A 19,567-nucleotide genomic window follows, 5' to 3' on the forward strand; every position below is an offset into this window, starting at 1 on the left:
TACAGAGACTAAACAAAAAATAATACAGCCAGCTCTCTCAGGACTTGACCACTATCCCAATTTTCTCAGGGTCCCCTAAAGATGCTGTCACCCCAGACACAGGAAGCAGTCTAGAGACTAGGACGCCCACATTCCCAAGAAGTGGGGTGGGTGATTTTTGGTCATTCAGTGGATTATGGATGTTTGTCATCATTTAGGGGGGTTGGTTACAAATTGTTACTGGTCATGGTCAGAAAAAAAAAGCTGAACAAATGAGATTAGATTCAGGGATCTCTTTCTGAAGGGAAAAGGAGGGAAAATAGTATGGTGATATTTTATTTGTGCTGAAATGTGATTTTTTTTTTCCAGAGCTGAGGACCGAACCCAGGGCCTTGCACTTGCTAGGCAAGCGCTCTACCACTGAGCTAAATCCCCAACCCCTGAAATGTGATTTTATTTGTATGTTAATAAAGTTGCCTGGAGATGAGAGCTAAGAGCAAGCCATTTAGCAGAAGTCCGGCAGTGGTGGCAAACGCCCTTAATCCAATCACATGGCAGGCAGAATCTCTGTGTGTTCAAGGACTCAGCCAAGCGGCGACCAGAACCTTTAATCTCAGTATGAACCATAGAGACCTGGAGGTCTGTATAGACAGGCAGTGACAAGGAAGTCATGTGGTTGGGTTTACAGCCAATGAGAAGGCAGAACAGAAAGGCAATAAAAAGACAGGACACAGGAAGAAGGTCTCTCTCTTAGGGGAAGGACAGCAGCAAGTGGTAAGATAAGGTGGTCTTAGCTCTTGGCTACTGCTCAATCTCTGGGCTTTTAACTCTTTATTTGGCTCTGTGTTTCTTATTTAACAAGACCATTTAGAATTACATCTACAAAACAGTATAGAAATGATGAGGTAAAAGGGTAGATTGTTGAGTCTGCTTTTAAACAATCACTAGTCTCATATTTTACATTGATATGGATTTTTGTATATTGATACAAATTTAAGGTTATTTTTGTTATACTGTGTATATGTTTCTACTCTTGTTTAAGTATTGTACCTATGCAGCTCATTTAAAAATGTAATGTAAAATTTTAGTCCTTGAAAGCTATTTAGGATAACTAAAAAATGTAGGTTAGTAGTCATCTATAACAATCAAACTTAAAGTCATGTTAGGTATGTTTTTAAGGTCAAGCAGATATATATTTTAAATATAGATGGTCTTCAAGTACTTCAAAGACGTATAGAATATGGCATTTAAAATGTTTTGATAACACAAGGCTTTTTATGACAGTGATACACATCTGCTCCTAGCAGCACCAATTTACTTCAAAAAGGGATGGTGGGCATCAAAGAACATCCATATGGAGCTTGCTTTTATTGTGGCAAAGTTATTGGGCAAGAAACTGCTCTTGCCTGAACTGCTGACAGTCTGCTGTCCAAATTGGACAAACAGGACACAAAAGAATGCCACTGCTGAACTTTGCCAAGACAAGGTAGGACAATCCTTCAGAAGTTCCCTGCTTCACACACAAAAAAGTCTGTCAGATATTCTAGGCCTGTAGGCCAAAGATGGATGCCCCAACATTTCAGAGGAATTTTGGGTAAACGTCCAGGAAGCTAGATTTCTCTGTTGTTTCTCAGTGTTTGAAGTTGCTTGCTCTGCCCTTCCTAGTTACTCAGGTAGTATTTTATCTTTCTCAAGTCTCTGATGGGAATTGAAGACTAGATATTTATAGTTACAATTTTCCCTGTTACCAAATTAAAAAAAAAAAACTCACAAAAGAGGTATAAAGTGAATAAGGTTAAGAGACATAAAAGCTTAAGTTGTTTATCTAAGAAAATGTTTTGAGGTATAAAAAGACAGTTTTAGGACGGTAATACAAGTTATAATAGAAAATGATTTAGGTATAAAACTTTAAATTAGGGGCTGGAGAAATGGCTCAGCAGTTAATAACATCTTGGGGTCTCCAAGGCAATCCAGGCTTCCACTTCACAGCTTCACACAATGGCCTCTCTAGGCCTCCATTCAGGGACACCCCTACACAAGCCTGGCCTTAGCGGCTTTCTTTAGGCATAAAGACAAATTCCATAATCCATTTCTTCTATCCTTAACTCTAAAGCCAGAACCATATGGCCAAAGCTGTCAATAGCCCCCTCATTTAATTACATCTTCACCAGCTTTCTGTCCTTCACTGCCTAAGCTCGGCTGTCCTGAAGCTTGCTCTGTAGACCAGGCTAGCCTCAAACTCAGAGATCCACCAGCTTCTGCCTTCCCAGTGCTGGGATTAAAGGTGTGCCCCACCACACCTGGCTCTAAGCTTTTCTTTAATTCTTTTTCACAAATTGGAAACTTAGCCGGGTGGGATCTTGCCCTGAGGTCACCACTCCCTTTATTCCATTTCTTAATCTGCTTATCCCCTTGAAGACAGGAATTCGCTCCATTCCCTTTCTGATACCCTTTTTCTCCTCAAATATTTTTTCTTGCTCACCTTGCTCCTTTTCATTATACATCTTCATTAGAGTTAACACTAGTCACCACAAAACAGAGTCTATACTAGGCTGTTTTGAGATTTCCTCTGCCAAAGTAATTAATCCAAAATTCTTCATGTTAGCCTCAGGCAGACTCTTCGGACAAGGGCAAAAGCATCACCCATTTCACCAAAATATCACAAGAATGATCTCTAGGCAACATACTAAAATTCTTCTCCTCTGTAATCTCTTGAGCAAACCCCCCACAGTTCATTAAATCACATTCAGCACCACTGTCTTCCAGGCTCCTACTAGTATGGCCTATTAAGCAGTACTTTAAAACATTCAACTGCTTTTCTAATCCATAGTCCCAAAGTCCATATTACTCCAAACAGAAACATAGTCAGGCCTATCACAGTCCCTGCTACCAACTTCTGTCTTAGTTAGGGTTTTTATTGCTGTGAAGAGACACCATGACCATGGCAACTCTTACAAGGAAAATATTTATTTGAGGGGGCTGGCTTACAGTTTCAGAGGTTCAGTCCGTTATCATCATGGTGGAGAGCATGGTGGCATGCAGGCAGATGTGGTGCTGGAGGAGTAGCTGAGAGTCCTAGGTCTTGCAGGCAACAGGAAGTCAACTGACAAACTGGGCGGTATCCTGAGCATAGGAAACCTCAAAGCCCGCCCCTACAGTGACACACTTCCTCCAACAAAGTCACACCCACTCCAACAAAGCTACATCTCCTAATAGTGCTACTCCCTGTGAGATTATGGGGACCGATCACATTCAAACTGTCATGTGTTAAGTACTGATATGTTAAGTTGCCAAAGTTTTAGATTAGGGGTTGGGAGCCGGCTCAGTGGGTGAAAGTGTTTGCTGTACAAACAAGAGGACCTGAGTTCGGATCCCCAGCACCCACATAAAAGCCAGTCTATTGCTGCAGGAGTCTGTAACCCCAGCACTGGGGAGGCAGAGACAGGAAGATCTGGGCTTGTTGGCCACCTACCTAGTTCTAGATTCATAGCACACTATCTCAAGGAAATAAATCAGAAAGAAAGATGAGGCTGGGCGGTGGTGGCACACGCCTTTAATCCCAGCACTTGGGAGACAGAGGCAGGAGGATCTCTGTGAGTTTGAGGCCAGCCTGGGCTACAGAGTGAGTTCCAGGAAAGGCGCAAAGCTACACAGAGAAACCCTGTCTCAAAAAAAAAAAAAAAAAGGAAGAAAGAAAGAAAGATGAACACACATGACTTCATCTGAGAGAGAGAGAGAGAGAGAGAGAGAGAGAGAGAGAGAGAGAGAGAGAGAGAGAGAGAGAGAGAGAGAGAATGGTACTTTTGGGTCAGTTGTTCTTAGATGTACGACATTAGCCACAGTTTGCAGATTCCAGCAGTGTATCTTTGGAAGACCCTAAACAAGCCCATCTGTTGTTTTTGTCAGTGTTCTCTAAAGAAAAAGAATCAAGGGGTTGCGATATATCTGAATATATATAGTCTGATACCATATGGGGAACTGGCCAGCGCTGTGGAATCAAGGTCCATGTACTGTATTTCCCTTTTTTTTTTTTTTTTTGGATGCCATTAATTTGCTCTTCTAGCCTTTAAACTGGATGATCTAACTGATGTGAAGGTAACTATTAAAAACATTTGGGGCTAGAATACTTCACTCTTAATAGAAGTTCACATTGAGAAACACGGAAGACAGTTGACACTTGGATGGCGCACCCTTACCGAGAGTCAAGCTGACCGCAGTATCTGGGGGTGGGAGGAGCAGTGTCCCGAGAAGCACTGAAAGGCGTGAAAGGAACAAATGGGTTCTGTGACATATGTGTGTCTCTGACTTAGCTACTTCCAGAGGTGCAGTGGGGTATCAAACGGCAAGAGGCAATATTCCAAGGAAACGCCACTTGGCTTCCCGCTCTGGTCGCTCTGGCGTAGGGACTATGTTCTACCAGGAAGAGGAGGAAAACAACAGCAAAACTCGGGACAGCTGTTATTTCAGGGAACATTGCCCCTTATAAAAGTGAATGGAAAGGACCTGACATTCCAGCCCCAGAAAGCCACTGCGAACTATTAGGTATATTATACAGTCTTACTAAACCAGACCTAAAACAAACCAAGCGCCCAGCGCGCTTCGTTGACATTTGCTCCCTTCCCTTTCTGCCTCTGGCCACCAGGAGGAGCCGCAACCAAGGAACTTTTCTTCCCGGAACGTAGACTGGCGCCTCGATGGGTCTTGTCCACGCCGGGGCCCCGTAGCCAAGGCGTCGCGCTCGGAGCCGTATTTCCGCTTTCTCGCGCGCACGGGCCAGGTTCCTCCCCTCCGCTGCCCGCCCGCCCGCCCGCTCTCGGGCCGTCCCCGCGGGCTCCCGGAAGGGGGCGCTGTCTGCGGCGTCGCAGCGGCCCTGGCTGCCGGGAGACGATCTCCCGGCGGGCTGTGCGGCCCGGCTCGGGCGGCTGCGAGTGCCACGTCCCAAGTGCTACGCGGAGTCGTGGAGCGGGCGGTGCGCGAGGCGGGGCAGCGCGGAGCCGGCCGGGCCGTACGGATCGCCCGCCGCCATGGGCTCCTCGCAGAGCGTCGAGATCCCGGGCGGCGGCACGGAGGGCTACCACGTCTTGCGGGTAAGGGCTGCGGGGGCGGAGGCCCTGGGGACGTCGGGGCAGCCAGGCCCGAGTCCGCGCAGTGTCCTGGGCGCGGCTGCCGGCGACGCGGCCGGGGGACCCGCCACCCTGGCTCCCGGTCCCTCGGCACGGCCTCGCCGCTTCCTGATCTGAGCTTCAGAGTTGGGAAGGGCAGGGGGCACCGCCTCCAGAAGGGGCCGGAGCCGGTACCTGGGTTCCCGGGGAGAGTGACCGAGCCACAGGGGATGCCACCGCAGGTGTCGGTTCGCCTCGGCGCCCCCTGGATGCGTGGAAAGGCCACCTGGGCAAGACAGGACGAACGAATGGCCTCCAACCAGATTTGACGGACTTGGATTTGCTTGATTTTTTTTTTTTTTGGTAGGACTTTTCCGTTCCGGGTCGTTCCTGACCCTTCCAGATCTCTTCTACGTTTCCTGGAGGAGAGGAACTTCCGTTCTTCTTTCTAAGATGAAATAATCAGGGAGATAAAGGTTTATGTCGGTGTAGTAAAAAGTAATGGGGGAGAATGTTTCCAAAATAACCAGGGTTGATAGGGGAACGCAGCGCCAGACACCAGGGTGCACAAACACATCCTCCTGTGTATGGTCTTTTCCTCGTGGAGCCAGGAATGCGGTGACACCTGTGTGAGTGAACTGTGAACAGAGTGGCTTCGGTCTGCAGCGCCATTTAGGGACAATATAGTGTCAAAAGATGTTAGTTTCTCAGGCAGGACAATCTTCCCTGAGAGTGTGATTGCTACCTTTATTTTCTGCCCTGGGTCCCATGTTCTGAGATAACATTCTAAAGTAACACAAATATCTGAATGATAGGGCTGTGATGGGTCACCTTTCTGATTGTCGGGATTGTCGAGTATAACTAACTGCCTCTCCATTCCACTCAAAGAGCCTCTTGAAGCCCAGCTCTACTAAGAGAGTATGTTTTTCCAGGGTGTTTGCACATAAGCCATATTATTTTCCAATTCCCTTCAGCTAACCAAACTCCTAAGTGCCATACTGGTAGGTAAATAGAGAACTGCCCCATCTTGGATTCAAAGGAAAAATTAATGACAGTGCTTTTTTATCTGGTCTGGTTTTGAGTTGTCTCCTGTGAGGTATATTATCCTGTTAACTAGCCAATTCTCAGAGTGGCTGACTGTGGCTGGCTATGAACCCTTAGGGAACTGTGATATTTTTATAATAATAAACACTTGGGAAACCCAGTAAGACACATTAGTGTTAATGAGTAGGAAAAAACGTCTTTAGGGTCGTAAAAGACAAATCTTCACATCAACAGAACTCCAGTTTAATGACTTCATTCCTGTGCAAGACTGTTGAAGTATGTGTTCTTATAAATTATTTATTTTATGCACCTTGGTGTTTTGTCTGCATGAGGGTGTCAGATCCTCTAGAACTGGAGTTACAGACAGTTGTGAGCTGCCATGTGGGTGCTGGGAATTGAACCCAAGTCCTCTGGAAGAGCAGCCACTGTTCTTAACTGCTGAGCCATCTCTCTAGCCCCAAAAGATTTCCTTTTTGTTGTTGGTGGTGGTTTTTTTGGGTTTTTTGTTTGTTTGTTTGTTTGTTTTGAGGTTTTTTGATTGGTTAGTTGAGGTTTTGTTGTCGAGACAGAATTTCTCTGTGTAGCCTTGGCTGTCTTGAAACTTGCTTTGTAGACCAGGCTGGCCTTGAACTCACAGAGATTCACCTGCCTCTCTGAGCGCTGGGATTAAAGGTGTGCACCACCACTGCCCAGAAGCATGTTTTCTTTATAGCTGGGATTAAAGGTGTGCACCACCACTGCCCGAAGTATGTTTTCTTTATAGCTACACTTCAGAGGATTTCTTTGCATACATAGTCAGTAGTACAGGTGTGTTATTACTCTCCTCCTCGAGTTTTAGTATTAGGGGCAGCCTCAGTTACCAGTCCACATCTGGAACACAAATGCTGCAGAATATGAAATAGTTCTGTAGAGAGTCTTTATCAAAGGGATCTTTAGTGATTGTGTCATGAAGCAAATGTTTCTGAATCCTTAACCCTTTCTTCCCCTAATTCTGTCACTCATGTCCTTACCTGTGTTTTCAGAGGAGCAAGAGATATTTTCTTCCTTGCATCTGTTACTGCTTAAATGCATGGTAGTGCATTCCAGTTCAGGATATTGAGCTTGGGAACCAATGTGTCTGTGGCAGGGAAATCTTGTGATAAACTCACCCACGTTTGATAAGTTCTAAACTGATCTAATATCGTTTTCTTTGATAGTCAATTCCCTGGTGATTAAAAGTTCCCTAGAGATAAACACTATTTCCTGCTCGGATGCCACTCTGCTGTTGTCCTCCTGTTCTTTCAGGAGTCCGAATAATTGATAAGTAAACTTTCTATTGGGAGATTATTTTCAGTACTTACCGTTCTGTTCTTCGGTCCACATCTGCAGAGGACAGTCTCAAAGATTCAGCAATTCCTTTAAGCAGGACACTTTTCTTCTTAGGTATTGTGTATTTCTGTCTTCCTGTTCTCTTAGGCCTTGGTTCAATGCAGTTATGATCCTATTATATATTCAGCTTGTCATCCCCACTCCAGAGGTGACCAACCATTCCGGAGAGTTTCTCTTGTGGCCATTCAGTGTGTTTAATGTGTATAAAAGCATCTCTTTGCACACTTAGTTTGTTTTCCTCAGGTTTTTACTTCTCTGTGTAACCATTGAAAGCACACGATACATACTGTATGTTACTTAACTGGGCAGTGAGCCTCGCTGAATTGAGCTTCCTAGGAGCATGTGGATATCTAGCACCTCCTGGTGTTGAGCATTGACTTTGCTGGTCTTTTACTCTTAAAGGATATGCTGGGAAACTTGAATGCTTTTTGTTTCACCTAAAATACACATTTCCAAAATTACAGAGTTTTAATGTTTTATAAATGCGGATATTCATTTTACTAAGTTGCTGTGTTTTCTGATTATCTGTCCTTTAGAGAACATTTAAGCAAGTTTCAATATAAAACAAAGTTACCTGTAATTGTAGTGTCTACAGGTAAATACTGCTAGAATATTTGTCTTTGTCTTTTTATTTTCCTGTGCTTTACTCAGCCCCTTATCCGTGTGCCACAAAGTTTTGAATGATATGACACAATCAAGTAGAGTGTGGGCAAAATGTATATTAGAGCAGGGCGTGGTCAGTCACACCCATAATCCAGCACTTGTGAGGTAAGGCAGGATTGCCAAAAGTTCAAGACCAAGCTTGAGTGTTACAGAAGGAGACCCTGTTGAGAAAACAAGAACAAACAAATAAAGATATGTTAGTCTTCCAGCCTAAATATTCAGCAGCTTTATTTCTTGGTAAATAAAGTGACGCTTAAGCATTAATTAGAAAGCTGTGCTTTGAAGGAAAAGTTCTCAAACACCCTGAATATTCTCAAAAAGTTATATTTTGAAGTGGGTGCCTGGACTGAAGAGATGGCTCAGTGGTTAAGATCACATACTGCTCCTGCAGAAGATCCAAGTTCGGTTCCCAGTGCCCAGACTGGTTGGCTCACAGCTGCCTAGTACTCAAACTGAACTGTGGGAGTTTTACCTCTGGCCTGTGCAGACATGTGCACATACCACTCCCACCCCACCTCACACACAACTAAAAATAAAATGAATCTTTAAACATAAAAGTAGGTTCTTGGGGTTGGCAGGATGGTTGAGTGAGTAAAAGCTCTCGCTACCCAACTTGACAGGCATGAGTTTAAGTCCTAGGACCCAAATGGTGGACAAAGAGAAATGTCCTCAGACTGTCACACATGCACTGGGTGCCTCCGGGCCCACATACTCGAGCACACAAAATATAACTAAACTTTACGGACTTTTGAAAGCAAACTCTATGGTAGTGCGCGCCTTTATTCCCAGCACTCTGGGGGCAGAAGCAGGCAGATCTCTGCGTTCAAGCTGGGCCTGGTCCACTGGCGAGTTGAGTTCCAGGCCAGCACAGTGGTGCACACCTCTAAGCCCAACACTTGGGAGGGTAAGGTAAGAGACTCAGGAGGTCAAGGCCAGTTTGGGGTGATGTAGCATACCAGAGGGGGTGACGTCCTCATCACTCTCCACCTTATCTTTTGAGATGGCATCTCCTAGTGAACCGGGCTCACTGACTGCCTAGATGGGCTGGCCAGCAAGCCCCAGGGCTCTCCTCTCTGCCCCTCAGCACTGGAAGTGCAGGCCAGCCCAGCTTTTTAACTGGGGTGCCGGGATCTGAACTCGGGCACTCAGGCTTTGTGCAGCAAGCACTTTATCCACTGACCCATCCCCTAACCCAGAAGATGGTAATGAAGAGTTTAAAACTTGTCTCAAAACCTTTCTGTCCTGTGCCCGCCCCTTGAGATCATCAAAACCTGTTTTCGGAAATAGGGAACCACGTCACCTAGTGGACATGGGTACATTGAGAGACCATTCTAGTATTCCACCCAAGACCACCCTTGGGCACTGGGTTCAGCCCTGCTGTTCGCTCAGCAGTCCTGTGAACCTCTTCAGACTGCCTGTTTTTCTGAAAGGAGACCACAGCTGTGCCCATCCCTCTGCCTTCCTCACTCAGCCCCATGTCCCACGTTAGACATGAAAAGACTTGAAAACAAGTGAATGCTCTTAAATCTTGTAAAAACAGAAAACTTAGTCCGGGGGCTAACAGGGTGACTTGCTAGGTACCCATGCCTGTGCACAGGCCTGTCAACCTCAGCTTGATCCCTGAGTCAGTCCCTCAAGACATTAGGAGGGAAATGACTCCTGAGACTTGTCCTCTGATCGCCACACCCACTCTGTGTGTGCATCCCTGCACTCTTTCATACATACGCGCACATGCACACACACTAAAATAAATAAATATGAAAAATAAAATATAAGTTTGGCTCAAATCTTACCCTTTAATTCCTGTCCCTAAAGCACACACACATTTGGTGCTTGTTACTTTTAAAGAATTCGTTTTTGAAGAAATTGTTTGTTGAAACTCATTACTCTGCCCCACTATGACTGGATACATTCATTAAAGTTCCTAAGAGCCCAGGTAGTCACAGCGATCTGCATTTGGTGTTCTTCATGCCTTTCAGCCTCACAGACCGTCTGGTTGGCTGCCTCTTCCCAGCTAGAGAAAGCACAGGGAGGTTCATCTGATTTGCCCAATCACAAAGCACACTTACCTTCCCCCAGGAAAACATCTAAATCAGTGTTTGAGCTGAGGGATTTGGGTAGATTTTGCTCCCCAATCCCAGATCTTTTCTAGAAAGCTGACATACGTAATTGGCAGGTCTTTTGCCATTTTATGCCAATTCTTTTCGGTCATCAAAATTGGGTTTTGGGTTTGTTTGTTTGTTTGTTTGTTTTTTGCTTGTTTGGGATGGGGTCTGCTTGTGTTGGAACTTGTGAGCTAAAGTCTCAGCCTTCTGAATAGTTGGGACTACAGGCATACTACTGCAGCTTAATAAATAATTCACTTAAAATTGCTTTACATGTTCCGCATTACGTCATAGGATCAGTGTCAGAACATGCCCTTTGAATTCTTTGGAAGAGCCCGAGAGGAGAGGGTGTTGGTGAGTGAGGCCCAGCAGCTTCTCGCCCATTGCAGAACCATTGCAGCGTGTTATGTCACACACAACAATGATAGTCACGGAGCATCTAGGTTTCATTGTTGGCATGCCGCATTGCTGTGGTCGTGTAAGCACACACATGTAGTGTAAGGGTTCGTGTGTACAGCTGAAGTGAGTCCTCCAAGGGTCACGTGCATGGAATTTACTTTCTAGTCTTTTTTAGTTTTGATTTTTGAGTTAGGGCCTCACTTTTTAGCCCAGGTTGGAACTCATTAGCTCACCTAGGCCAGCCTCAAACTTGTGGTAATCCCCCTGCATCAGCCTCTTGAGAACACTCAGGTGTTTTCTAGTCTTGTTTAGCATCTCTGCTGCTTTTAAGTCAGGACAAAAGTGAGAATGCTGGGCATAAACTGAGAGCCAGGGGACATGACGGTCCAGTCATTCAAAGAGACTTATGAGAGAGAATCTGTGCTATAACTGGGCTGTGGAGATAGCTCAACAAAGTGGTTGCCAAGCACAAGGACCTGAGTTCAGTCCTCACCACCCACATAGAAAAAAGCATAGGCATGCCTGCAATCCATGCACCGGGGAGGCTGAGCCAGCCAGTGTAGCCTACTTGATGAGTTCTGGGTTAGTGAGAGAGATCCTGTCTCAAAAAGAAAGGCAGAAGGTGCCAGAGGAAAGACCTGAGTTGCCCTCTGACCTCATCAAGCATGAGTGCATCCACATGCATTCACAGACATCAGAGAAGTGCAAATCAAAACTACTCTGAGATACTGCCTCACCCCAGTCAGAACGGCCATCATCAGTAAATCTCACAACAAACATTGGAGAGGATGTAGAGAGAAATGAACCCTTTTTACTGTTGGGATGCAAATTAATACAGCCATTGTGGAAATCAGTTTGGAGATTTCTCAAACAGTTAAAAATAGAATGACCATATAGACCCAGCTTTTCACTCCTGGGCACATACCCAAAGAATGCCAAACTGTACCATAGAGGTGTTTGCCTCTCCATATTTATTGCTGCTTTATTCACTATAGCAAAGAATTGGAATCAACTTACTTGTTTATCAATGAATGAATGGTTAATGAAAATTTGGTATATATGTATAAAATGGAATACTACTCAGCTCTTAAAAATAAAGTCCTAGAATTTGCAGAAAAGTGGATGGACTTAGAATGTGTGATATTAAGTGAGGTTACACAATCTCAGAAAGAAAAAAAAACTTCATGTTCTCCCTCGTGCAGGACCTAGCCAGTAATATATGTATTTGTGTAAACAAACGTACATGTGGGTACAGTGTATCATGTAGGAAAGAGAACAAGAAGAGCTAATATTAGAGGAAGGACTGGGTGTGGGTAATAAGCATGAGTCATGAAGGAGGATATAAAGCTAGTTTCATCTAGTTCTTATTCCTCGTGGAGTTTTCATTTTTGGTGATGGAAAAGTGCATACAAATATATTCAGGGGGCTGAAGAGACGCTTAGAGGTTAAGGGCACCGACTGCTCATCCAGAGGACCCTGAACCCACCAGGCAGCTCACAGGCTCACAAAAGTCAATAACAGCAGCTGGGAGACACAACGTCGTCTTCAGGCTTTTGCAATCATAGGCAAAGCACCATACACAAAATAATAAAATTAAAAGTAACTATATATTAGATAGTAAACTATGCAATCCAATGTGTAGCTCCACAGCTTCTGTTCTGAATGGCCACTCTAACTGTTCATTTAGTTATATAGTCCTTGGGTCTGATTAATTTCTGTGTATGATTTTTTTCTTATTTACAACCTTTTATTTAATAAAGTTTAAAATTAAGGAAGGTGATACAATAATAAAATGACAGCTGTACCCACTTTACCTGCTGTCTCCAGAAAGTCCCCTGTGGCTCCCAGTCCTGTTGCTCTGTGCTAGCCAGTGAGTATCCACCAGCTGGGATTAGTGGGAGTGCTGAAAGGCTGGAGGTCAAGTCTAGCTGGAGGAAGTAGGCCACTGAGGTCATGTCCATTCTGCTATTTCTTTTCTCTGCCTCTCGGCCGCCATGTTGTGAATGCTCTGCTCTGCCCACTTCCGCCCTCCAGGTCATGATGGACAGGCACCCCTGAACTGAGCTAGATGAACCCCTTCCCTTAGGTTGTCTGCCGTGTGTTTAGTCTCAGTGAGGAGGAAAAGACTTGTACTAGTGCAGATGCTTTATCGGAGGGAATCAGTAACACAACAGATGAAGTCTGTGTGCAGGCAGGGAGGGAGATTGGTGGTTGATTCAGGTAAGGTTGGAAACTTTAGTAGATCAGCAGATGAGAAAAGTGGAAAGTTAGGGCCGGAGAGATGGCTCAGCGGGTGGAGAGAGGCACCCACTCCAAAGCCTGACCACTGAGTTCAGCCCATGAAACCCACATGGTGGACGGAGAGGAGTGACTCTCACAATTGTCCACAGACACCCACTGTCACACATGCCATGGCATGCACACACCCACCGTCACACACAGAACAAATAAATGTAAAAAGAAAAGTTGAAAGTTAATTGCATTTGTAACCTGGAACTTAATTGAACAAAAAGCTAATGCCACTATTTAAAGTTTTTCAAATTTAAACTTTTTGCAGCTCAAAGTAACACTAATGCAGAATATTATGTGCCATGAAAAACGCCCTTATTATGTCATGAATTTTTAATATGTTGGCTGTTCTGGTTGTCTGTTTGATTGAAAGAAATCGTGATAGGAAGAAATACCAACCTAAGTTGATTTTTTGGCCTACAGGAACTTCCCCGCAGTAGCGGACAGCACTTAGGGTGCATTTATTTAGAAATAAATGATTCAGATTCTAACTTGTAGACATTATGTTTTGTGGGTTTTGTTTGTTTTTTATTTTGCTTTTGTTTTGGTTTGTAAGACAGAGTTTTGTGCGTCCCAGACTGGTCTGAGCTCACAGTGTAGCTGAAGATGACCTTGAACTCATCCTGTTCTCCACTATGCATCATGAGAACACAGGCACGTACCACCATTCACACTGATTTTAAGGTGATGGAAATGGCTCGTTTACAATCTCCAGAACAATCTCCATCCTAGCAAGCACTGATCAATGTCTCCATGTCTTGCCTTTTCAGAATTCAGATGGTTGGAACCATCCTGTCTGTATGAAGTGATTCACAGCAGCTTATTGAAAATCCTGTGTTTAAAATGTGTTACATTCCTCTAGCATCACAAGTAGCACTAAACACAATGCTGCCCTCTCCTATCTTGTTTGTGGTAGATGTGAGGCAAACACTCTCTCAATGAGCCAACCTTCACGACCATCTAATATATGTGCTTTGTTGAAATTGCCGTGTAGACTTGAGCTGTCCAGTAGAGTAGCCTCTGGCCACGTGTGACTACTTTAAATAAGTTAAATAAAATTTAAATTGCAGCTCTTAGTTTTACTAGCCAAATGCTTTGTGGAAGATGTTACTGGTGGCTACCGTATTGGAGGACACCCATTCAGAGAACCACCATCAGGCCTAAGGCTCAAGCAACAGCCAGCCAGAACCTTGTATTGTACTTCCCATAAGACACTCACATTTCACCTTTTATATGAGCTCACAGTAAGTGCTCGGTGCCACTACAGTAGCTTCTCTTCCTGGCTTTTGCCTGTTACTCTGTAGCTGGCTTGGAGAGCAGACATGTAAATTATGTAAATGTAACTCTAAGAGTGGCCCTTGTGTTCTTGTGAAGAAGGAACAGCAGAGCAAGTTTGTTGTTCTTTTTGTAGCCTTTACATTGACTGCTCAGAGTCCTTTTTTTTTTTTTTAACTAATTGAAGGTTCTCACATTTTCCCTGAAGGTAAGGTGCGGACATGCTCTTAGATTATAGTAATTTCATTTCTACTTTCCAGATAGAGGGAGAATGCCTGAGGGTGTTACTTTAAAAGAGTCCATATAAGAATATAGCTTGGTGAGTGTTTACAAACAACTCTCGAACAGCATTCCCTTTCCACTCCCATCCCTCCCCAGAGGGAATTCTGTCCCACACTCATTTGTCGCAATGACAGTTAGTTGGCCTGTTCTTGAGCCTTTTGTAGTGTTTACTCCTTTCTGTGGGTCTTCTTTGCCTCGCATACTGCTTTTTATCCAGGCTGTGTTTACTGTAGTCCTTTGTTTTAATATTATATTTAATACTGTTGAAAAGATGCCAGACTTCCTTAATTGGCCAATCTGCTGTAGATAGGCATTTGTGTAACATTCAGTTTGGGACTATTACAAGTAGCACTGCTGTGGACATTATCCTGTGCCTTTGGAGAATATTTGCCTACCTGTTTCTGCAGGAACACACTTTAAGAATGGAATATTAGATCAAAAGGTGTACATGTTTTCAGTATGAATAAATACTGTCAAATTGCTATTGAGAGCCCCCCAGCGGTGGCTCAGCTTTCTGGGTGTGCACCCTCAGTCACCCTGGTGTCTCCATCTTTCTTGTTTGGGGCGTTCTGATAGGTACGTAATGATGCTGCAGCATGGTCTTGCTTTGCATTTCCTTGATGATCACCAAGGTTAAGTCATTTTCATATTTAGTCTCTTTTGTTTAGTGTCAGCCAAAATTACTTACCCATTTCTCTATTAGCTGCCTTTTAAAAAGCATCTTTATTGAGATACAATTTTCTTACCATAAACTCCAGTCTCTTAAAATATATGTTTTGCTGGTTTTCAGTATATCCGGAGTACAGTCATCCTCACCATCGGTTTCCAGAGATCATTTTATGACTGGGGGAAAAAAACCCATATCCGTTAGTAAAGACTCCCTAGTCCTCTGCTCTCAACCTTGAGCAACTACTAACCTCCTTCCTGTCTTTGTGAGTTCCTCTGTGCTGGAATTTCATACTTGGGATGATGCAATACCTACTCCTTTTAAATAATTTTTTTAACTTTATTTTATATGCATTGGTGTCAGATCTTCTGGAACTGGAGTTACAGACAGTTGTGAGCTGCCATGTGGGTGCTAGGGATTGAACCCGGGTCCTCTGGAAGAGCAACCAGTGCTCTTAACTGCTGAGCCATCTCTCCAGCCCCTACCTTCTCCTTTGAACTGGCTTGAGTTAGCATAATGCTTTCAAGGTTCATGCATGTTATAGTATGCATTACTGACTGCAGCACTGCATTCCTTTTTGTGGCCAGACCACATTTTGTTTATGCAGTCATTATGCAGTCATTTTAAAGATTTTGCATAATACTGTTAGGAAATTTTTATTCAAAATTTTTATTTATTTATTTTTGGTTTTTCAAGACAAGATTTCTCTGTTTTGTCCTGGCTGTCCTGGAACTTACTCTGTAGACCAGGCTGGCCTCAAACTCTCAGAGATCCTCCTGAGTGCTGGGATTAAAGGTGTGTGCTACCCCCAATCGGCTTTATTCAGCTGTTTGTCTGGATTTCACCTATTTTCATTGTGTACTTAGAGCTGGGTTTAACACTGAGGATTTGACAGACTCTACAGTGTCTGGCCCATTTTACATCCTTACAGCGTGCAACTCCTCTCCACCTGCTTGCCAGTACTAGTGTGTGTGTGTGTGTGTGTGTGTGTGTGTGTGTGTGTGTGTGTGTCTTTTAATTGTAGCTGTTCCAATGGGTGGGGGATGCTTTCTTATTGTGTGGTTTTATAATGTTTGTGTGTGTGATCACACGTGTGTGCATGCATGTGGAAAGCGGAGGTCTACCTTGGCTGATTGGTTAGAGCCATATCTCTCCGGCACTGGTTTGACAAGCCTGCACCGCCACCCTGTTTTTAGGTAGGCTGGGGTAGTGCTGGGGTCCAGGCTTGTGGGGCAAGACTCTGCCAGCAGAGCTATTTCCCCACTGTCCTTTCGTTAAGACTGCTTGGACTTGGTTCAGATCCAGACCCTGTTGGGTGTGCGCTGTGGCCTCTCTCAGGTGCTCATCTTCTGAAGAGAAGGCACTCCTGCTTGTGCAATTCTCACTTTCTCTGTTGATGAATGCTGCTGTCTGTACACACTTTTGGAAGTCTTTGCACTCTGGAAGATCTCAGCTAGTCAATGCTTTTCTCTGTGAACGTCATTGTTTTTCTCTTGCTTGACCTTTGATCTGCCATCCATCTGTAGTTAATTTTTGAGAGGCAGCCTTATTAAATGAGTCTCCTCAGCTAGCACTTTACAAGGCTACTTGTTTGTTTAAAGAGGAGCAGGTACTTAATCCATAGTTAAAGAGTAACTAGTATCCTGGTACTAGTGGGTTGCAAAGATTTACTAGGTAACTGCTGGTTGGGAGATGAGCTTCCGTTCTGGACGGCTTCTGTCATGGGCTGGAGCTCAGAGGGTTTCATCAGCTTTAACTCAGTGCAACTTTACAGTGTTTTTATAAATAGACAACATCGTCCTTCACTTACAGATAAGAGGATGGAGTCCCAGAGAGGTAAACAGACTTTATTAACCGCACACGTACAATCATTAATTGATAAACCCATGGCTGAAAATTATGTCAGTCCTAGCGGGGATAATAGCCCACATCTCTAATCCCAGCACTGGTCTTTTCCGGGCCAGTCAGCCAAGTGAGACCCTGTCGTAAAACAAGCAAAACACCAACTGTCTCAGTCTACTCCAAAACTCTTATCTTTTCATTACACATTGTTAAAAATCTTAAATTTCAAATTTAACCTATTTCTCCTAAATAACTATAGTATGATATTTGGCCCTATAATAAGTGTCAAATGGTCCTTGGAATCGGGCACATACAGTTTTTGTTTTGTTTTGTTTTAATTAAGATGGGTTTGAAAGAAGCAGGAGATAAATGAACAAGTGAGATCTTACAAGGAACAGAAAGTATTGAAATAGTCTTGATGCTGGGGGATGAGCTGAGGAGATTCTTGTCAGTGGATAATACTGCACAGCCTAGCCTTGCAAAGTTCTAATACCACTTGACTATCCAGAAACCGGTTTCCAGAGCTCCCTCTGCTGGTGTCCTAGCAATAATTAAGATCTCTACCTGCCCTAATTTGTGCTGGGCTCTAATGGTGTATAATAAATTTGAGAAAGAAATTAATTTCAAGGTCCATTAAAAACAGATGAAATCAATGTTTGTAGCAAATGAAATGGAAAGATAGAAAGGGTTGTTTATTTCTTTTAGAATTCAGACTAAGCTATTGGTCCTTTTTTAGTTGCAGGAAGGCTACTTCTACTTCTGATGATATTGGAAGCTTTCCATTTCAAACAAATACTTTAAACTTTACATTGTGAGGGCGGTGGGGGACGCATGCTAGGAATCACTGTGGGGTCACCTTTGGAAGTTGTTGATATTGCAAAAGTACTGTCCTTGGCTCTTTTTAACTAAAAGTTAAACTTTTCAGGGAAGAAGCCCAAGCTTGATCTGTAAACTAGTTGGATTCTAGATAAAGTTCTAGCAGTGGCAATCTAGAAGCTGTGTTTAGATAATTCATGTTTAGATAATGTGATTATATATGGACTCAGTTAAAAGAGGAAATTCATCCTGAGGGGTGGTTCATCTCTTCCATACCTGGGCCATCTCACATCTCATTGATAGCCACTTGTGACTGGGGCTTCAGGACTAGGAGTTGTGACTTCACCCTCAGCACCACACTGGACTATAACTTGTTTGTTTGGTATGATTTCTTTTAAGACAGGATTTCTCTGCTGTGTAGCCCATCCCGGCCTCTACCTAATGTTTTTTTTTCCTCAGCTCCCCGAGTGCTGACACTACAAGCATGTCCACGTGCTCCGGGAAGTCCCCTTCTGCCCTTTAGAGTTGTTGCCATTTGAGGAGAAATCTGTTTGATATTTTGGCTTTTAGCTGTTTTGATAATACATCAAGTGGAAAGCTTCCATTTAAGAGAACCAGCCTTAAGGAAATTGAGAAATATGTTCTGAGGTTTTTTATTATCGTAACACCCTTGGAGTTAGAGATGGCTCAGTGGTTAAGAGCACAGAGTCTGTTCTCAGAAAGGACTGAGTCCAGTGTTCAACACCCACACCTGGCAGCTCACAACCCCTCAGTAACTCCAGCTTCAGGGAATCTGATGCTCTCTTCTGGCTCCTGCAGGACCTGTACTCATGTGTATGTCATACACAGACACATACATATAAATGTAAATAGAAATAAAATTGTATCTTATTTTTCGAAACCCACCCTCAAAACTAATATCTCTTGAATAATTATTTTCTTTAATAATTATTTATAAAAAGGACTTACAATGGGGGATCACTGAGATGGACAAAGAATTGAATATTTAGAAAAGGCAGAAGACCCATCCATGGAGAAAGTGAAAATCACAGCTTTTTTTCAAACAACTCTTCTTAGGATGAGATGAGCCCAGAACTACGAGTCCACTAAACAGACTGCTGTGTCCTGCCCTGGGCCCTCCCCTTCACTGGGGTCCTGTTTAGACCCCTGCTCCCCTGCCTTCCCACCCACTCCTCTCACTGGCTTTTGTGAACGAGAGGCCGACACCTTAGGTGCACATTCTCCATTTCTGCTTATGTCCTTCTAACGCCCCTCAGACTTGATCCCATAGTTACAGGGAACCAGAATAAAGTTTAAATACAGTAAACACTGGCCCATCTCTATAATGGAGCATTACTTACTGAGCAAAAGAAAAACATCCATTTTTTTGTTGTTTAGGGCTAATGATATTTGTTGGGGTTTTGTTTGTTTGTTTTTTACTCTTTGGCTCTTTACTCTTTGGGGGCCCGCCACCCAGTTCCCAAATAAATCACATGGAGGCTTATTCTTACTTATGAATGCCCAGCCTTAGCTTGGCTTATTTCTTACCAGCTTTTCTTAAATTATGCCGTCTACCTTTTGCCTCTGGGCTTTTATCTTTCTCTATTTGTGTACATTTACTCTGTTGCTGGTGGTGTAGCTGGGTGGCTGGCCCCTGATGCCCTCCTCCTCTCCTCCTTTTCTTGTTCCTTGATCCTTCTTCCCAGATTCCTCCTCCTACTTATTCTCTGCCTGCC

General features: G+C 43.8%; 1 protein-coding gene across 1 annotated transcript in view; it reads left to right on the top strand.

The window, feature by feature from the left end:
• The first annotated feature begins 4,841 nt into the window (after window positions 1-4,841).
• Window positions 4,842-19,567, top strand: part of Gorasp2 (golgi reassembly stacking protein 2) — a 29,710-nt gene continuing 14,984 nt past the window's right edge. Inside the window, exon 1 of the mRNA XM_052724724.1 lies at window positions 4,842-5,066. Coding sequence (XP_052580684.1) covers window positions 5,004-5,066 — 63 coding nt within the window. The 5' untranslated portion in view covers window positions 4,842-5,003. The remainder of the gene's footprint in view (window positions 5,067-19,567) is intronic.

Source organism: Peromyscus californicus, unplaced genomic scaffold (genome assembly GCF_007827085.1).
Source record: "Peromyscus californicus insignis strain IS unplaced genomic scaffold, ASM782708v3 Scaffold_7__1_contigs__length_154581171, whole genome shotgun sequence".
Classification (NCBI taxonomy): Eukaryota; Metazoa; Chordata; class Mammalia; order Rodentia; family Cricetidae; genus Peromyscus; species Peromyscus californicus.